The sequence below is a fragment of the Gorilla gorilla genome, chromosome 2 (genome assembly GCF_029281585.2).
Source record: "Gorilla gorilla gorilla isolate KB3781 chromosome 2, NHGRI_mGorGor1-v2.1_pri, whole genome shotgun sequence".
Taxonomy (NCBI): Eukaryota; Metazoa; Chordata; class Mammalia; order Primates; family Hominidae; genus Gorilla; species Gorilla gorilla.
Window position 1 is genome coordinate 26010723 of NC_086017.1, and position 19860 is coordinate 26030582.

The 19860-nt window shown below is 45.8% G+C and overlaps 1 protein-coding gene across 4 annotated transcripts in view; it reads left to right on the plus strand.

The window, feature by feature from the left end:
- Positions 1 to 19860, plus strand: part of GALNT15 (polypeptide N-acetylgalactosaminyltransferase 15) — a 72805-nt gene that overhangs the window by 9879 nt on the left and 43066 nt on the right. For all 4 annotated transcript variants that reach the window (XM_055381119.2, XM_004033696.5, XM_019024747.4 and 1 more), the window contains exons 2-3: positions 11670 to 11836; positions 16533 to 16737. In XM_055381119.2, coding sequence (XP_055237094.1) covers positions 11670 to 11836; positions 16533 to 16737 — 372 coding nt within the window. The remainder of the gene's footprint in view (positions 1 to 11669; positions 11837 to 16532; positions 16738 to 19860) is intronic.

Here is a 19860-nt window from a genome sequence, read left to right on the forward strand (position 1 = left end):
TAATTAGGGATTAAGCCCAGGTTGATTTGATTCCAAAGCCCTTGGTTGTTCCTGTCCCGCTGCTCCCACTCAAGGGATGAACAAAGGACGTCAGGGGTGGGGTTTTGGACACTTGAGTGACACATGCAAACCGAGATAGTAAAATATTCACCGGATATTTCGTTGAAGCAGAGAAGTTAGCCTCATTATTTAACAATAAAAACATACATTTCTTCCTGGATCCTCTGCATAAGTCCCTAGTCACTTGGGCCCTTGCTTTATGATGTTCAAGAGCCTTTGCCATGCTCTGCCTCACTGGTTGGCTCAGCAATGCTATGAATGTCTTTCCTTCAGTTCCTGGTACATGCCAGCCCCTTCCCACCTCTGGGCCTTAGCAGAGGCTGTGACACCTGCCAGGCATGTCATTCATTCCCCACCTGCACTCTCTCTCTGGGCTGTGTCCTACCCACCCTTCAGGTCTTGGCTTTGATCTCACGTCCCTACCTCCAGAACGTCTCACTAGAGCTGTTGAATAATGATTTGGTTATGTTTAATAGGACATAAACTCCATGCTATTAGGGGCTATCTTAGTTTAGGTTTCCCCTAAAGAAGATCCTGAAAGAAGGCTTTATTTTGCAGGTTATCCCAAGAAGCACGGGTAGGGGCTCAGGAAAGTGGAGCAGAGATGCCTGAGAGAGGCATGTGTTCAAGGCAGCTACCTCTGTGGGCAGCTGGAGCTCAGCCCTTGGAGACAGTGTAGAATATGCATGCATCTCAGCGCTTCCTACCCTCTGCCCTTAGGGGTGAGGGTGCTGGGTGTTTAATAAACCAACTCTTTTCAATCACTGGCTGAGCACAGCTCACTGGGGTGGGGTAGGGGTTAATTTTCCAGCTCTTCGGGGATGCTCTGACTGGGGAAATCACACTGGTCAGCCAGAGAAAGCCCTAGGGCCATTAGAAGTTGGGCCGTCCTGTATCATAATGAGATGGCCCAAGAGGATATGGGCAGGGACACCACAGATTGTGCTTCAGGCATCATGTCTATTTCATTCATCTTTCAGTCCTAACACATAATAGGCTGTCAATAAATATCTGTTAAATGACTTGATAGAGAGATGGAAGGTGAAGATTAAAGAGAAAATCAGAATGAAGACAGGCAGTCCTATCTAGAGCCTCCTCAATGAATAAATATCCTATTTCCTTACTCTGAGCTTCCTGGCAGCCACACTGAAAAATAAAAAAGACAATATTCTTATTTGTATTCTTCATGAGGAGGAAGCACACTGTTGCTCAGATGAAGGAAAGTATTTTGTGGCACTTATATCTGCAAGGACTTTCTTGCAACGCATCAAAGTGGAGATAACAAGTGACAGGGGGACAACATCCTCAATAGGTTCCCTCGGTAATGGAGAGCAGGTTTCCTAAAAGTGATTCTTGCATTGTTCCCTGATGAAAGCTGAAAGCATGATGACAAGCACGATTCCCTGTAAGCACATTTGTAAGGCAGCCAAGACTGAGGGGTCAAGTAAGTTGCCTTTTGAAGACCTTAAGGAATCAGCGTAGACAGTGCAGAATGTGTGGAGGAACTGATGGATCACATGTTTTTCAAATAACCTTCCATCATTGTCCCTTTATGACTCTGAATCCAGAACATTCTGCTCGCACTGTAGTCCAAGATGGTGATAGACAGACAGACAGACAGACAGACAGACAGACAGATAGATGATAGATGATAGCAATATACTATCAGCTATTTGCCGTGTAACTTTAAACAGGTCATTTAAGCTCTCTGGGCTCTAGTTTCCTCATCTTAAAAATGGGAAAGTGTGTCCATGATCTAGTGCTGTATAACGCACCTTATCAAAACTTAGTAGATTTTAAAAAATAGATATTTTTAAAACTTTGGTGCTTCAAAAGATGTCATCAAGAAAGTGAAAAAGACAATCCAAGAGTAGAAGAAAATGTTTGTAAGTCCTATATTGGATAAGAGATTTGTATCCAAAATACAAAAAGAACCCTTACAACCCAACAATTAAACAACAAAACACTCCATTTTAAAATGGGCAAAGGATTTGAATAGACATTTCTTCAAAGAAGACATAAAAATGGTCAATAGCACACGAAAAGATGTTCAAATCATTAGTCAGTAGGAAAATACAAATCAAAACCACAATGAGATGACATTTTACCCCCACTAGGATGGCTGAAGTAAAAGACAGTGCAAGTGCTGACAAGGATGTGGAGAAATTGGAACCCTCACACATTGCTGGTGGGATTGTAAAATGGTGCAACTGCTTTGGAAAACAGTTTGGCAGTTCCCCAACATGTTAAACATGGAGCTATCATATGACCAGTAATACCAGTCCTAGGTATATACTCAAGAAAATTAAAAACATGTTCACACGAAAACTTATACATGAATATTCATAGTGGCATTAGTCATAATATAAGTCAAAATAGGAGCAACCCAAATGTCCATCAACTGATGAAAGGACAAACAAAATGTGGTATATTCAAACAATGAAATATTAGGCAGTAAAAAGAAATGAAGTACTGATATAGACTACAACATGATTAAGCTTGAAAACATTATGATAAGTGAAAGAAATCAGTCACAAAAGGCCACGTTATGTCATTTCATTCATATGAAGTGTCCAAAGTAGGCAAGTCTGTAAAGACAGAAAGTAGGTTAGTGGTTGCCACGGGCTGTGGTAGTTGTGGGAGCAGTGGGAAGTGACTGCCAATGGGTAGTAAGTTTTTGGGGGTGGGGTGTTGAAAACGTTCTCAAATTAGACAGTGGTGATGGCTGCACACCTTTATACTTGAATCCATGGAATTGTACACTTTATAAGGGTGGACATTATGGTATGTGAATTATATCTCAATAAAAATATTATTAAAACATTAGTGATTTCAGGCCGGGCGTGGTGGCTCACTCCTGTAATCCCAGCACTTTGGGAGGCCGAGGCGGGTGGATCACGAGGTCAGGAGTTCAAGACCAGCCTGACCAACATGGTGAAACCCCGTCTCTACAAAAAATACAAAAATTAGCGAGGCATGGTGGTGCATGCCTGTAATCCCAGCTACTCAGGAGGCTGAGGTGGGAGAGTCGCCTGAACCCGGGAGGTGGAGGTTGCAGTGAGCTAAGATAATGCCACTGCACTCCAGCCTGGGTGACAGAACAAGACTCCATCTCAAAAAAAAAAAAAAAAAAATTAGTGATTTCAAACAATAACCATTTCTATGTTATGGTTCTATAATTTGGACCGGACTCAGCCAGGCAGTTCTTCTGCTGATCTCCCCTGGGTTCACCCCTGTGGCTGCCATCAGAGGGCGGCTGACTGCACTGAATATTAAGATGGCCTCGCTCTCAGACCTGGCAGCTGATGCTGGTCCTCAGCTGGGGCACTTTAGTTTTTCTTCAAGCAGTCTGTAATCCTCTATTAGGCTACGTTGGTTTCATTACATGGCATCTCATGACAGCAAGTGGAAGGCCTTGAGGCTTAATCTTGGGAGTTCTCGAATGTCACTTCTAGTACATTCTATTGGTCTAAGGAAGGCACAAGGCCAGCCAGACTTAGGGGCTGAAGAAATAGATTCCATTTCTTGATGCAAAGAGTGGCTGACTCACATTATAAAGAAACACGGTGAACAGATATGTTGTGACCATCTTTGCACACATGAAAATTCCTATTTCAAAGGGCATTTGGGAGGATTAAATGTAATAATTCTTGTAATAATTCATGCTGCTAAAGCACAGCACCTGGTACATAGGACTCCTCATGAAGTGGTGGCTATGATAAATATTAATAAGACGTCTGCATCACAGGTGCTACCTTATTCCTCCATTCTCCCTCAGTGAAAGCAAATCATAGACTCAAAGGTGGAAGGATCTTTAGATATTACACAGTGAATCCCTCAGTGTCAGATGTGGGAACAAGGGCCAGAGGAGAGAAGGGAGAGACTTGTCCAAGGCCCCTTATCTCCATTCCCTCAAGGGGAATTCAGAGGTCTGAGCCTGACGGAAGGTCGTCGTCCAGGGCATGTGGCACATCTCCTAGCACATCTAGCCTCACGCTCTTCCCCCCAGACCATTATCCCGGCTCAGGCTGTATATACTTGCAAGGGGGCGTCTCAGAGGAAAAGAATCACAGAAGGCAAAGTGTTGCCTGTGGGTGAAGGAAGAGGAGTCTTGCCCAGTGGTGGAAGTGAGAAGTTACAGGAACTCAGTTGGCACAAAATGGCAGCCATAGGTCGTGTCCCATCACAGACATGTTTGTTTGGCCATGCAGTTTTATTTAAAAATGTTGGATTAGTGGTCAACATTTAAAAATTAAGATATTTCCCAGAAACAGTTCAGGTTTCTGGCTTTTTCTGAAAATCAGGAAGATGTGGCAAAACTGGACTAAATTTCCTCCCAGTGACATCAGCTGTTCCTTTTAGGTGGGCCATGTGGTCTCTGGCTCACTGAAGCACCCACAGGGCAAGAGTCACATCTCCCTGGCTGGCATATGAGCTTATGCTCCCTTCAAACCTGAACAAAGGGGTTGGAGCACTAGGAGGGGATGGTGTAGATGCAGTTCAGGACCTTTCAAAGATCTTTGTTGGCTGGACCTTAGCCAGCTTCCTAGGTTTCCAGTGGCTTCTCTGAATTGTTGCTCAAACCCTCTTCCTAGTTCTGGTCTACCCACCCCTCATTCCTTAGTGCCTGAAGCTCTGTAAGGTTGGGTGGGAGCGGGGGAGGAAGAGTGGATAGATTGCAAAGCAGATGACAGGTCCTTAGCACCATTTCCCTCTCTGTCCTCACTTCCACCTCCCTCCTTGTGTCCTCTCTCTCCAAGGTCCTCATGATGACATGAGGAGCCCAGGGTTCCCAAACATGGGTGAGTAGGGCCATACCATCTGGACCATTTCTTATTGTCTCCTCAGCATCTCCCAAAACTTACACACTCACATCAGCTAAGGAGTTGGATGCTTTCTATTACAAGCTTTATCCTTCTGAAGGGAAGTCATCCTGCATTTTAACAACAACAAAAAAAAAAGGAAGCCACCAAAGCCACTGGATGAGCAAGAAGATTGGAGAGCTTTGCTCCCGGTGGCAGCCTGAATCACAGGAAACATTTTGCTGTTAGGCCAGGGTTCTAGGGAGATTAGGTCCAACAGGGGATCTAGCTGAACTCCAATCACCCACCTGGCCTCCTTTGCCTGTAATCCATGAGGTGAACAGCACCACCATGTTGCATAACTCCAAGAGACACCGGTGCATGGTGATCTCTGAGCATGGCACCCACTGGTGTTGGGCAATGCACCAGTCCTAGTGGTTGAGATGAGGAGTAAATGAGATAATGCATGGGAATATCCTACAAATACCAGTGATTGTTATTCCCAGAATACCAGCCCAGTTCCTCTGCTATGTTGAAGGACATCCTCAGAGACATGTTCAGACAATACCAGAAGCCAGTCAGCACATTTTTACCTGAAAAATAGTAACAGCTTCCAGTTATTGAAAGCCTGCAGTGGACAAAGCACACAACATTTTACATAGCCCTTTAAAGTAACCCTACTTGTTATCCTCATTTTATAGATGAAGAAATTGAAGCTAGAAAGATATCCAGGCACATGAGAGGTTTGCAAGAATCAACAATAGCTAGCTAGCATTTTAGGGCTCTTACTGTGCATAAGTATTAGCTCATTTGGTCCTTCCAACAACCTCATTTTACCGATGAGCAACATGAGTTTAAGTAAATTGTATGTTCAAGATGGATTAATGGAGTCAAAAAGATTGTGAGAAATGAGAATTAGTGACTGAAATATAACTGAGTCTGTTGGTCTGGAGATTGTTGAAAGCAAGGATAGTTCTCAGAGAGCTTATGGTACTTGCCCAGATCACATAAGGACAGACTGGGATTTGAACCCAATGCCAAAACTTCGCCTTTTATCCACTTGATATAACATCAGCTGAACTAACACATTTTTGAGCAAGTTTATCAAGGTGAATGGAATTGCAGTTTGGCCGCTTTCAGGGACTCTATTTGCTTGCCACACCCTCCTACTTGGTTCTGTGCTGCTACCTGGAACAATGAGAGAGGATTCATCCCATTTGCCCATAGCTGCATGACTGTGCTGCCCATAGGCTGATGAAGCCCATCCTGGGATGATGACCATGGACTGCCATAAGCCTGTACATGTAGTTGGTATCCCTCCCTTCCACTGGTGTCTGGGAGCTAAACAGTCTGCACCATCCTCAGGCTCCCCCTCCAGCCCACTAGAAACAAAACAATCCCTGGCTAGGCCGGGCATGGTGGCTGACGCCTGTAATCCCAGCACTTTGGGAGGCCGAGATGGGAGGATCACGAGGTCAGGAGATCAAGACCATCCTGGCTAACACGGTGAAACCCCGTCTCTACTAAAAATACAAAAAATTAGCTGGGCGTGGTGGCGGGCGCCTGTAGTCCCAGCTACTCGGGAGGCTGAGGCAGGAGAATGGCGTGAGCCTGGGAGGCGGAGCTTGCAGTGAGCCGAGATCGCGCCACTGCACTCCAGCCTGGGTGACAGAGCGAGACTCCATCTCAAAAAAAAAAAAAAAAGAAACAAAACAATCCCTGGCTCTTCTTAAAAGCATCTAACAGGCCCTGAGACACAAGACTTTGTCAAATTTGGGTTATAATATTTAGTTCCACACTCCAAGCCATGTTGTGGGTGCTGGGCCTTCTCACAAACCTCAGGCTGGGTCCACTCATCCGGTGCTGGTCCTCCCCTGAAACACCAGATTATTTCCATGGTGATTTTTAGCTCTGGTCTCCAGGCAGTTCTGCAGTTGCAGAACAAACCACAGCTGTCGGTTTATGTCTTGAAGGCTGCGTGAGCTTCTTTCCCTGAGAGAGGAGAAGGATTCTTTCTGAGCTGATGCCAGGAGACCTGCCTCCACAGCTTGGGGGGGCATCCCCCGTAGCCTTGTAATGGCTTTGAAGAACCCATTTGGCCTTTAACATCTCTTAGCAGCCTGTTTAGTTTATCCCACTCACACTCCTTGCCCATCCATTGGTTCACCATCTTCTCTCTCACTATGAGGAGAGAAGTTATATCTGTTCATAAAACCCCAAAATTCCTGGAGCAAGGGGAGTCTATGAAATTCTCTTTGAAATGCTTGCTGTCCTTATTTTTCTGCCTCCTTCTTCCTCCTACTTCAGGAAGGAGCCCCCAAAGAATCAAGAAAACACACTTTCAAGGCTGGAAGAGCCTGAGAGGTACCTCTTGTAGTAATGGGACATCTGTTAATAATGGCAGCAAACGCATGGTGCTCACTCTGTGCCACCCACTGTTCTTGGTGCTTTATAAAGATCATTTCATCTCCACAACAGCAAATCCCAAAAAGTGGGCCCTACTGCTACCTTTCTGAGGAAACCAAGGCACCCAGAAGCTAAGCAACTTTCCCAGGGTCATCTCCGCAGCTAGGAAGTGGTGGAGCCTCAGTGTCCACAACCTGAGTTACCAGGTGAGACTGCTACCCGGCAGAGAATGTTCTGTGAAATCAAAGAGAGGAACTTGAGTGCCCTGGTCACCATTTAACTAGCAGAGATGGAAGCTCTCACATCTCCTTACTTTGAGTAATATGCAAGGAGTGTGATCTTAAAGAGCTAGAGGTTAAATACAAATTTCTTTCATTGAAGGAGGCCCTGCTCCATGCCAGGCACTGTGCCAAGCCCTTTATCAAACTTATTTCTCCCAAAAGCTCTGAAGTGGACACTGTTGGGAAACCCAAACTTGAAAGTAGTTCAGTAGGTGTCTCATGCTATACTGTAGAATAGTTGTTTAAAGATAGCTATAATTTGCAAAGATGATCATAAATATAACATTCATACTAATTACATTGTGTCTTTTTGGAAAATGGCTATAAAACAGTCACTGTCTATTGGGTGCCTATTATTATTCTTTGATTCTCTCAATGGGCCTAAAGGGTAATTATGGTTACCCTTACCTTCCAAATGAGGAAACTGATACCTATAAATATTGAGTGAATTACCCAAGGAAACTTAGGAAGCAACGGAGTGAACATTCAAATCTAAATATGTCTGATTCTGAAGTCTAAGTTCTTTTGACCATCTTACTACAAGGATACATACACCACACGCATACACACGTGCACATGTGTGTGCATAACACACACTTGTGTTGTTTCCAATTCTCATAGTCGATGAATTGAGACAGAGAAAGGAGCCAGGCATGGCTGGCAGGCATAGCCGTGCTCTCTTCTTGGAGCAGACAGGACTGACTTTGGTAAACTATTAAACTGTCCCCACAGGAATTCCAAACCCAGGGCTCTCTGTCCCAAACTCCTTTCCTATCTCAGTTGGCAGATAGCCAGTCTCCCGGCAATAAGCCCAATTAATAGTTTAGGGTTTTTTTTTTTTTCATACCCACTGAATTCACTGAGGCAAAATTTCTTTTCACAGCCACCAGTCCCTGTCTAGGACCCCTGGGTTTACCCAAATGCACGGCCACGAAAGAAGTGGAGAGGATATGAGGAAATTTTGCACCTGTTTGTGAGCAGTCTAGAGCAAGTCTGAGGGCAGAGCAGAAATTCTCAGCCCCACCAGGGGGGCAGGGGAGAGAATGAAGGGGGTGAAAGACCTCAGCAAAGACTATGCATGTGCTGGGGACGCGGTCATCTCCCTAAAACCTTACAGGGAAGCTGGTTCCATTTTGGACATGTTATTTGAACAGCCCTGAACTCAGACTATAAAAGTTCATATAAAGTTCATTATTTTATTTGTTTTAAGAATGGTTCTCAGAACGCTGCCATGCATTTAGGGACCTCTTGCTAAAGTCCATAGGAATTTATCTTTCAAATAACTGTTTGATGGGTGTTAAATTTTCTCTTTAAAACTAATATGATATTTGGGTTAACAGTATTGAACCATGTCGGATTCCTGGTTTTGCTCATTGTGGATGATTACGTCAGATATTTTCATGATGGGGAGCTAGGTAAAGGGAACATAGGAACTCTCAATTTCTTGTCAGTCTTAAACGATTTCAAAATGAAAAGTGATAAAGTGGGAATTGAAAGAAAAAATTACTAGAAAGAGTGTTGCTTTCCCCAAAAAACCTTGCATGTAACTTCTCTAATGGTGATAATTCTGTTGCAGAATAAACATTTTACTTTGGCTACCAGGAATCTCAGAGTCAAATTTAAATTCATTCTAGAAATACCTAGGCCCTTATAACCTATATATTTATGTTCTTTCTCCAAATGCTGACTTTCTAAATTTACTTATATTCCTCAGCTCCTGACTTTTCTTCCTTATTTTTATTTTACCATCATTTTAAGTATTTGTATTGTGTGTATTTTTTTGTGAGTGGCTTCAAATCATTTATGGAAATAAATAGCTTGTAAATTTATAAACCAACAAAATAATTAGCTCATTTATGAGATGTTTATGTGTTTTTAAAAATTATTTAGGAATTCTGTTTACCATTACCTAGACTCAATTCTCCCTCTCTACAAAGGATTTTGCCCTGAGAGTCACACACAGGTTTCCTGTGCATTGAGAGTTTTCTGCCTTTCTTAGGACTGGTACCAAGCTAGGGAGCAGCATGAGTTGACACATCTTAGAAGGTGTTTCCCTCAGACAGGGCCAGCCTCAGCCTGGTTGTCACTCTGCCTGCAGTTCCACCTCACAGATTCCTTTAGGTGTCCGAAGTTTGGGGTCCTTGAGATGGCTCCTATTCAAATGTCCCTCTGAGGAGGAACATAGTTTGAGCAGCAGCTGCAACTCAGAAAGAGGCTCTTCAGAAACACACGTTAAGAAAGTGCCTTTTGTAAGCAAGTGTGAGCTATATACTGCTCCATGTATCAGGTTGTTATAATTCACTCCACCCTGGACCCACTGATTCTCAACAGACCCAAAGCAAAGCAAACACCAAGCACCCTGTTCACAGACAGCCCCTCAGCAGAGGGAAATGCAAACACCCCTGCTATCCAGCCATAAGCCAGCAAAGTGGAAAGGGTGTGAGAGTTTTGAAGGTAGAACATTCAGCACTGCCACTTGCCAGGAATGTGAGCTTTGATGTCTTCCCTTCCCTCGAAGCCTCCGTTTCCTCATCTGTAAAACGGGAGTAAGATAGCCCAACCCACGGATTAATTATCAGATGAATGTGCAGTGATATATTAAAGGCCTGGCACGGTGTCTGGCATGTTGTTGGCACTCGCAAACATTCCATCCTTGTTTTTTCTTCCATAAAAATAATAAGAGCTTAAATGTCTTCTCTTTTAGAAGTGTCTGTTCATGTCCTTTGCCCTCTTTTTAATGGGGCTGTTTTTTTTCTTGTAAATTTGCGTAAGTTCCTTGTAGATTCTAGATATTAGGCCTTTGTCAGATGGAGAGATTGCAAAAATTTTCTCCAGTTTTGTAGGTTGTCTGTTCACTCTGATATTTCTTTTGCTGTGCAGAAGTGCACATGTATGTTTGTTGCAGCACTATTCACAGTAGTGAAGTCACGGAATCAACCCAAATGCCCATCAGTGATAGACTAGATAAAGAAAATGTGGTACATATGTACCATGGAGTACTATGCAGCCATAAAAAGGAATGAGATCCTGTTGTTTCCAGGGACATGGATGGAGCTGGAAAACATTATCCTCAGCAAATGAACACAGCAACAGAAAACCAAACACCACATGTTCTCACTTATAAGTGGGAGCTGAACAATGAGAACACATGGACACAGGGAGGGGAACAACACACACTGGGGCCTGTTGTGGGGGCATGGGGAGGGAGAGCATCAGGATAAATAGCTAATGCATGTGGGGCTGAATACCTAGGTGATGGGTTGATGGTGGCAGCAAACCACTATGGCACATGTTTACCTATGTAACAAACCTGCACGTCCTGCACATGTATCCTGGAACTTAAAATAAAATTTTAAAAAATAGTAAGTGCTAACATTTAAAAATTGTGTGCCAGGTGCTATGCTAGGTTGTAGGAACATAAAAATAAAGAAAATGGTGTCCCTGACCTTGAATGGATGACAGAGATTACTGGACACTTAACTACACGCATCATCCTATCCAAGCCTCACCACAGCCTCGGGGCGTTCTGATCTTCCCAGAAGGCCAGGAGGGGTGTCCCTAGGTCATTTAGTTGTGCCAGAAATGTAGGCCTCAGGCCCAAGCCAAAGACTAGAGCAGAGGTTCTCAAAGTGTGGTCCACAGAAAACAGTAGCATCGGCATCACCTGGGAGCTTGTTAGAAATGCAAATTCTTCAGCCCCACTCCATCTCCAGAAACTCTGGGGGTGGGCCCTGCAGTCAGTATTTTAAAAATCCCACCAGGTGATTCTGATGCATGCTCAAGTGTGAGAGCTGTGAGGTTGATAATATTGTCATTCATTCTCATTTTACAGATGAGGACAGTCATTTGCTGAGGATGACGGCAACGCTTCTCAATTGCAATGAGAGGGACTTTGGATTAAATGATAAAGGAGCTCTTGAGATCTGAGAATTGGGAGATAGTAGACAGCACCACTATGAGGCGTAACAGGTTCTTTTTATATGGGAATTTTAAGAGATCCCATAGGACAGCCATATAATGGGGGCAGCTCCAGCCAGAGCTAAAGGAAGCGAGTTAGAGGGTGTGGAGTGTTTCTTGTGCCCTTCTCTTCCCCATGGCTCTCTGGCTCTCTTCCCTGCAGGTGTCTGCAGCAGCACCCTCAGGACAGCTTGCCCACAGCCAGCGTCATCCTCTGTTTCCACGATGAGGCCTGGTCCACTCTCCTGAGGACTGTACACAGCATCCTTGACACAGTGCCCAGGGCCTTCCTGAAGGAGATCATCCTCGTGGACGACCTCAGCCAGCAAGGTAGCCACGGCTTTCCTCCAGGCTCGTCTGGGTGAGCCTTACCCCCTGGTGGGTGGAGTTCTCAAGCAAAAGGTTGAAGTTTGGAACTATTTTAGGCAAGATTCCCCAACTACAGACCTCCAGATGAGGATTAATGGGCAAGTAACTTATGAATGAAGAGCCACTGGGGAAACCAGTAAGGCAGTGGGGGCCGCAAGACAGAGAAGGAGAAGGAGCCCTGCAGGGGAAACAGCCCTGGGGAGGGTCTTGAGGGGCGTCGCCTCAGCCTGATCCCGTGGGGATCTCTCTCCCAGGTGCCACCCAGTCCAACAATCCTCTCTCCAAGACACTGAAGAATCACATAAGGCGGCCCTGTTGTGAGTGCTCACTGCCTCCTAGACCCTGGTGCAGCACTTTACACATACGCACATATGTGTATCGGTCCTTCACTCATCATGGCTTAGACAGACCCACTCACTTTCCAGAGGAGGAAACTGGGGCCCAGAGAAGAGAGCAGACTGGAGCGGAGTCAGCCAAAAGCAGCAGAGTCAGGCCCAGAGCCCAGACTTGCAGAACCTGCCTGTATGCTTCCTCTCACAGGAACCTGGCTAGTAGGGACAACCCTAAAAGAAGATGGAGACAGAGAAGCCCCCACTTGACTCGTAGGTCAGTGGCTCTCACACTTGAGCATGCATCAGAATCACCTGGTGGGATTTTTAAACTACTGACTGCAGGGCCCATCCCCAGAGTTTCTGGAGATGGAGTGGGGCTGAAGAATTTGCATTTCTAACAAGCTCCCAGGTGATGCCGATGCTGCTGTTTTCTGTGGACCACACTTTGAGAACCTCTGTTCTAGTCTTTGGCTTGGGCCTGAGGCCTACATTTCTGGCACAACTAAATGACCTAGGGACACCCCTCCTGGCCTTCTGGGAAGATCAGAACGCTCTGAGGGAAGCCGAGCATTCACGTTTTTCTAAGGGGAATAATGGAGAAGGGCTAGGGTAGCCAGGTGCCTCTGTTAGTTCTTTCTACGGTCCTCACTCCAGGGATGGGCCTAGCCTGGCCATAGCAGTGAGTCAGATTAGCCAGAGGCTCTGGGAACACCTGGGGTTCCTGGGTGCAGCTGGCTGCATATTAGGCAGGACTAATGAACAGGTGCAGGACAGGGCTGGGTTGGCGGGTAAAGTGCCCAGAGACTCTCCAAACCCTCAAGTGGGGCGGGGTCCGCCCAAGAGCACACCTGTGGTAAGGCCCCCACCATCTGATGAGCTGTGTTATGTCTGTGCCCCTCGGGAGTACGGAAAGTGGAGGAGCTGGGCCCCAGAGAAATGGGCTACCCCAGAGCTGGCAGCCCCACCAGAGGGGATCTGGATCCCCTGCCAAGCAATTAAGCTGCCCCCTCCTGGCCAACTCCCCTTCTGCCCCTCACCACTGGGTTGGCTCTCCATCCAGTGGCCCCATATTTCCTGTTGACAATGGGGTGCAAGGCCTTTTCCACAACCAAGGGCAGCACTGGTTCTATTTCTGCAGGTCCCTCTCCTCTGTGTGCTTGCCAAGACCCAGATCCCAGACAAGCACCACCTTGCACACTGTTTTTATTTAATCCTCTTGGCCACCCAGAGAGGCAGGGCTTATCAACCCTACTCTACCTATGAGGAAAACTGAGACAGAAAAAGATGCTGCGGGTTGCCCTGAGTCACCTTGATGGGCTTCCAAGCTGATGGTCATGACAGCATAGTGTAGTGTGATAGAATCAGCTAGATGGGTTTCAGGGTATTCGTCTCGGGTGGTGATGCCCACACCAAATCATTAAATCAGAAAATGCTTGCGATGACCAGCCCAAGATGACCCTTTACAAGTGGAAGTCAGTATTACTGCTGTTTTCTGTAGGGAAGGAGTTGAGGATCATACCAGCTTTTTCCGAGCACTATACCACTCAGACATGGGTGCTCTTACCCGCTTCAAAACCCTCTGAGAATGCCAAACAACCATCGCAGTCTGGAAGTTCTTTCTTATCTATTCTGAAGCTCTCTTGCTAGAAGTCTGTCCTAAATAATACTAACAAGGGTTAGAGGTATAGCTGAAGAGACCAGCAGTCAACCCAAGGAGGGCTTCCTAAATTAATGTTTGGTGGGAATATCAGTGAAGGACTATATTTGGTTGCATAGAACAGAAACCTGCTGCAGTGACTTAACCAATGAATAGAGATTTATTTTTCCTTATAGTATAGAAAGCTCACAGGGTGGCAATGCAGTATTGGTGTGACAGCTCCACGATGCCATTGGACACCCACCTTCATCTGCTTTCCACTTCAACATGCTTAGAGAGTAGTTTTGGCCTCATAATCACAACAGGGCTGCTCTACCTCTGGACATCACATACATATTTCAAATAGGAAAAAGGTGAAGAAGAGATAGGCAGAGGCCAGTCCAGTTTGTGCTCTTTGGAAAAAAAAATAGTAAAATAATAGTTTTCCCAGAATCCTTTCATTCATTTTATTTCTACCAGAGCTGCTGCCAGCAGTGACAGGAAGTCTTGAGAGATACGTGTTTTTAGCTGCCCCGAGAAACATCAAAGTTCTGTCAGTACAGTGGAAGGGGAGAATGAATGGTGAGGAAGATGTTACATTTAGCAATGTTAAAGCCAATGAAGTCACTGAGGGGCTGCTTCTCAGATATGCAAGTTCAGAAATGTTAATAGCTTGACTAACAGAGATTCCTCTCCAGGGAGTGGACCAGGGCTGACAGTCTTACCAGAAAAATAATTATAAAGTAGCACATCAACGAAGCATTTTACCAGTGAGAATTGCAACAGCCCAGTGACTGGGACTCCTTTCCTCTACTGCTCAGGACATTGTTCTCCCTGCAGAAAATCCATGGTGCTTAGAAGACAGATTCCCAGGGAAGGAGTGTATGAAGTCTTCTGGGGGCTCTCGGGTGGGGCTGCCTTAACCTTCTCCAGCCTCCCCAGAGATCCAGCTACCAAAGCAGCCAGGCTACTTGTATCCACAGTTAAGGCCACCTCTGGGCTGGGGAACTGGGGGGGAAATTCTTGCTTTTTGGCTCAGTTCTGTTCAATGCACATGTACTGAGTGCCTACTGTGGGCCAGGCCCTGCACTAAGGGTTGGAGCAGAAGAGATGCATTAGGTACAACCCCTGTCCTTGGGGAGATCTTAGTCCACTGGGCTGGGGGGACTCCCCATTTCCAAGACTTCATGGAGACCACTGCTTCTCTGTGAACACATTGTTCCTTCCATCTCCACTGGCTTGTTCCTCTTGGTATGTGTGTACACAGACATGCACACACACACACACACACATGCACTCACACACACAATCAAGTTATTCTTATCTTAAACACAAAACCTAACAAGTTTCTCTCATCCTTTCCATCATCTTCTTAGGCCTCTTTTTCTCCCTTCCCCTATAGAATCAACCTTCCTAACTGTCTGGACTCTTGGTCTCAGTTTTTCATCTTCTGTTTTCTCTCCCGGACCCACTGTGTTGCAGACTCCCCTATCAACTGCAATGAGATCTCTTTGACCAGCATCACCAATCTCCTACCAGCTGCCAAATTTAATGGAGCCTTTTGCCTTTGACTTCCTCGACCACTGTCTTAGGTCAGGTTTCCTGAAAGCAGGGCCTGAGATGGAGATTCACGTGCATGTGATTTTTTTGAGGGTGTACTCTCAGGGGAAATCTGTAGGGGAGTGAGTGATACAGAAGAGAGAGAGGGAAGAGCTGAACAAATATGTGGTTTCAGGTGAAGTCCAGCCATAGCCTGATCCCATGGGGGACTCTAGAGCACAGGCTGCACTGCGGGGTCTGTCTTGCTTTTTACCCTGCAATGGTCAGTCATTGACCATGACTGGGGCTGGGGGCAGCATCCTGCATGACTGTCTGGCACCTGCAGCAGAGACCGTTTTAATACCCCAAGGCAAGTCTCCAGGGAAGGGTTAAGATTTCAGTTAGCACCCACAGCAGCTGGGGACATGCAAACCAAACCAAAACAGTTAAGGGGAGCTCAGGGAATCTGAGTAGGACACTATATTAGTCTGTTCTCACACTGCTATAAAGAACTGCCTGAGACTAGGTAATTTATAAAGAAAAGAGGTTTAATTGACTCACAGTTTCGCATGGCTGGGGAGGCCTCAGGAAACTTAACAATCATGGTGGAAGGGGAAGCATGTCTTACATGGCAGCAAGTGAGAGAAAGAGAGAGAGAGAGGAGGAAAAACTGTCAAACACTTATATAATCATCAGATCTCATGAGAACTCACTATCACGAGAACAGCATGGGGGAAACTGCCCTCATGATCCAATCACCTCCCACCAGGTCCCTCCCTCGACACATAGGGATTATGGGGATTACAGCTCAAGATGAGATTTGGGTGGGGACAAAGAGCCAAACCATATCAGACACCAACAGTACCTGCTACATTCTTGCTGCTGCATTTGGAGAATGTTAGCAAGTTCTCCCCTTTCCTGGTTTTCTGACACCATCCCTCTAATTTTTACTGGAGAGAATCATGGCCCACCCCAACCTAACAAAGCATCTTACATCTTAGCAACAACCACACTGTAGTAATGTTTTTGGTTCTTAGGACCCAGGTGCTCACCATGGCTTCCAAAAGAGAGTTGCTGACAATTATCTTAGTCACAATCTCATCGGTTGTGGCATTTGTCATTCCATTGACCACAACCCTGTTGATTCCAGGACAACTCAAGTCTGCTCTCAGCGAATATGTGGCCAGGCTGGAGGGGGTGAAGTTACTCAGGAGCAACAAGAGGCTGGGTGCCATCAGGGCCCGGATGCTGGGGGCCACCAGGGCCACCGGGGATGTGCTCGTCTTCATGGATGCCCACTGCGAGTGCCACCCAGGCTGGCTGGAGCCCCTCCTCAGCAGAATAGCTGGTGACAGGTAACTTATTCCCTGGGCTTGCAAAGCAAGACATGGAACTGGGAGAAATAGTGTATAGCATCAGCCACTCACAGAACAACCCACCTATTAATTCCTGAATCTCCATTAGAGAGTGATCTATTCCCTTCGGGTTTTCAGATGTGTAAGTTTTTTAAGACTATAGAGTTAGAGTTGGAAAGGAGGTTAGAGATCTTCCAGTCCATCTACCTTGCTTTATAGATCAAGAAACTGAGGCCTGGAGAACAGCTTCTATGAGGTTGCAAATACTTAAAATTGTATTAAATTGCATGATAAGGGTAACACCTTACCATAGCTATCATTGCCTTTGGTGAAAATTTGGCAATTTTTTTTCTTTTTCTTTTTCTTTTTTTTTTTGAGATGGAGTCTCACTCTGTCACCCAGGCTGGAGTGCAGCGGTGCGATCTCGGGTCACTGCAAGCTCCGCCTCCCAGGTTCATGCCATTCTCCTGCTTCAGCCTCCCGAGTAGCTGGGACTACAGGCGCCCGCCACCGCGCCCTGCTAATTTTTTGTATTTTTAGTAGAGAAGGGGTTTCACCGTGTTAGCCAGGATGGTCTCAATCTCCTGACTTCGTGATCCGCCCGCCTCAGCCTCCCAAAGTGCTGGGATTACAGGCGTGAGCCACCGCGCCTGGCCGAAAATTCGTCAATTTTAATCAAGCTTGTAACATAACCTGGGGAAAAAGTCTCTGAACTACACTAGGCCGTAGATTACTAACCCGTAAAAAGAAAACATTATGTTCTCTGATCACTAAACAGCATTCTTTGTTTCCCCAGTTTATATAAGGGGTCCCTAATTTTCTACCTAAGGCCAGTCCTTGGAAATGTGAAGTTGGAGAGGACTGCATTACATTACCCTGTAGACAAGCATCTTAACATTTTTCTTGATCATTTCTCTGCTCTCCTTCCCCCATCTGACCGTCAATCTCTTTCTCACTTCCTTGCTCAAGACAAACAGTTCCTAAACATGTCTAGTCAAACATTACCCTCAATCTGAATATCCTACCCAGGAAAACTGAAACCTGGTGGCTGGCCCACCTTGGACCACCTCAGGCATACCCCTTGGAGCTCATGTAGGCATGTAGCAGGGTAGAACCACAATCAATAATTGTTTGATGGTGCCCAGCAAGACAGGACCAATGCTAGAACCAAGCCTTATGACTTCTACCCATGATGAATGTTTATTATCTCACGTGAAGTTAGGGATGATCAATCAAATATAAGAAAAAATTCCTGGACCAGATCAGAATGAATCCTGGAGACACAGGAGTTACCATCAGCCAAATGGAGATGGTTTCAAATGTTCAAATGACAGAAAGTAAATTGTTAATAGTTCAGCATTCCATTTTAACAAAGAAGAACAATCGGAACTCAAGTGAGATCAAGACAGATTAATGTTTCCCAGTTTCATGAGACAGATTGTCTCTTGACTCACATCTCATAAGAAAAGAAGACACACATAAATTCAGCACTAGGACAAGAACTAGGACACAAAAATGCACAAGCTGGCCAGGCACAGTGGCTCATGCCTGTAATCCCAGCACTTTGGGAGGCCGAGGCAGACGGATCACCTGAGGTCAGGAGTTCGAGACCACCCTGGCCAACATGGTGAAACCCCCATCTCTGCTAAAAATACAAAAATTAACTGGGTGTGGTAGCGTGTGCCTGTAATCCCAGCTACTCAGGAGGCTGAGGTGGGAGAATCACTTGAACCTGGGAGGCAGAGGTTAAAGTGAGCCAAGATCGTGCTACTACACTCCAGCCTGGGCAACAGAGCAAGACTCCATCCTGAAAAGAAAAGAAAATGCACAAGCCCTCCAAAGCTGCCATTTTTGATTCTGTTTCATGCAAAGGGCCATCTTGAAATCAGGGCGATGTCTATCATTGGAGTCAGACTCTGAAGTTGATCTTGCCCATTTCCCATCTAATTCCCATTCTGGTATCACAGACAGGTGGCTCTCAGAGGGACCATGAAGATCATCTTGTCTTACCTCATGATTTCACTATCGAGAACCCTGAGTTCCAGGAAAGTAAAAAAGACCCCTCAGGGTCACACAGCCACTTGACAACTGGGCTGTTTTCTATGCTTCTTTTATGCAGACATTTAGAAATGCAGTAATTAACATCGTTAAACGTTATGTATGTATAACCCTCGCAGACTTCTTTCATATGCCTTCTTTAATGACCCCCATGAGATGCCTCAGGCAGGTATTTTAGCTTCTGTTTTATAGGGGGAGAAATTGAGGCTCAGAGAGGTGACATGATATGTAAGGGCAGATAATTCGTAGCTGAGTCAGATTTTCTGACTCTGGGTCCAGTGCTGTTTTTATTGTGTACATGTTCTTTTTAAGAGTTGGAGAAGCTGGTCAGGGAGAAACATTAGTCATCCTTAACCCCACAGCTGGTTATGAGACATGTGTTACCTGCTGCTGTGAGTCCCTCGTATCTGCTTCTCACATCGGGGCCCCATTTCGCAGAGCTAGGTGAAGGTAGAAAGACGTGGCAGTGCCTCAGTGTCCTAGGCTAGAAAGAAAATGAGGCTCCCTGGGAAGCCCTTTGTGATTAAGAGACATTCTAGTTTCCTGTGCCCTTCCCCTCTCCTCTTTTCCCCTCCTGTCTGTCTCCGCCTCTCTACCTCTCACGGTCTTTGTCTCTCTCTGTCTCTTGGTCACTCATTCTCTCTCTCTGTCTCTCTCTCTCTCTCTCTCTCACACACACACACACACACACACACAAACTGGGCCTCTGATCCTGGTGTGTTACTGGCTTGCCTTCCTCTTTGGGTTCCATCTCTTCTGCGTGATGTGACCACATTTTCATCATCTCTACACCTCATTCATGGCTTCTTGTCCACTGTGTTTTCTCTGGGCCCCAGTGTCCAGCTTTTAGGCCCTGGCAGGTGAGGATCTGGAAGAAAAGCCACCTCTTTGGTATCTGAGTCCCACTCTCTCCACTCCACCTGGCAACGGTCTATGAGCTGTGGCAGGGAGAGCAGCCTCATTCAGTGTGTGCTTTACTCCCCCAGGGACGTCGCCCACGTGCCTCATGCAAAGCCAAGCTGTGGAAGGGATATGGTGCAGCTCCTCACATGGAGAGGAAAGGGG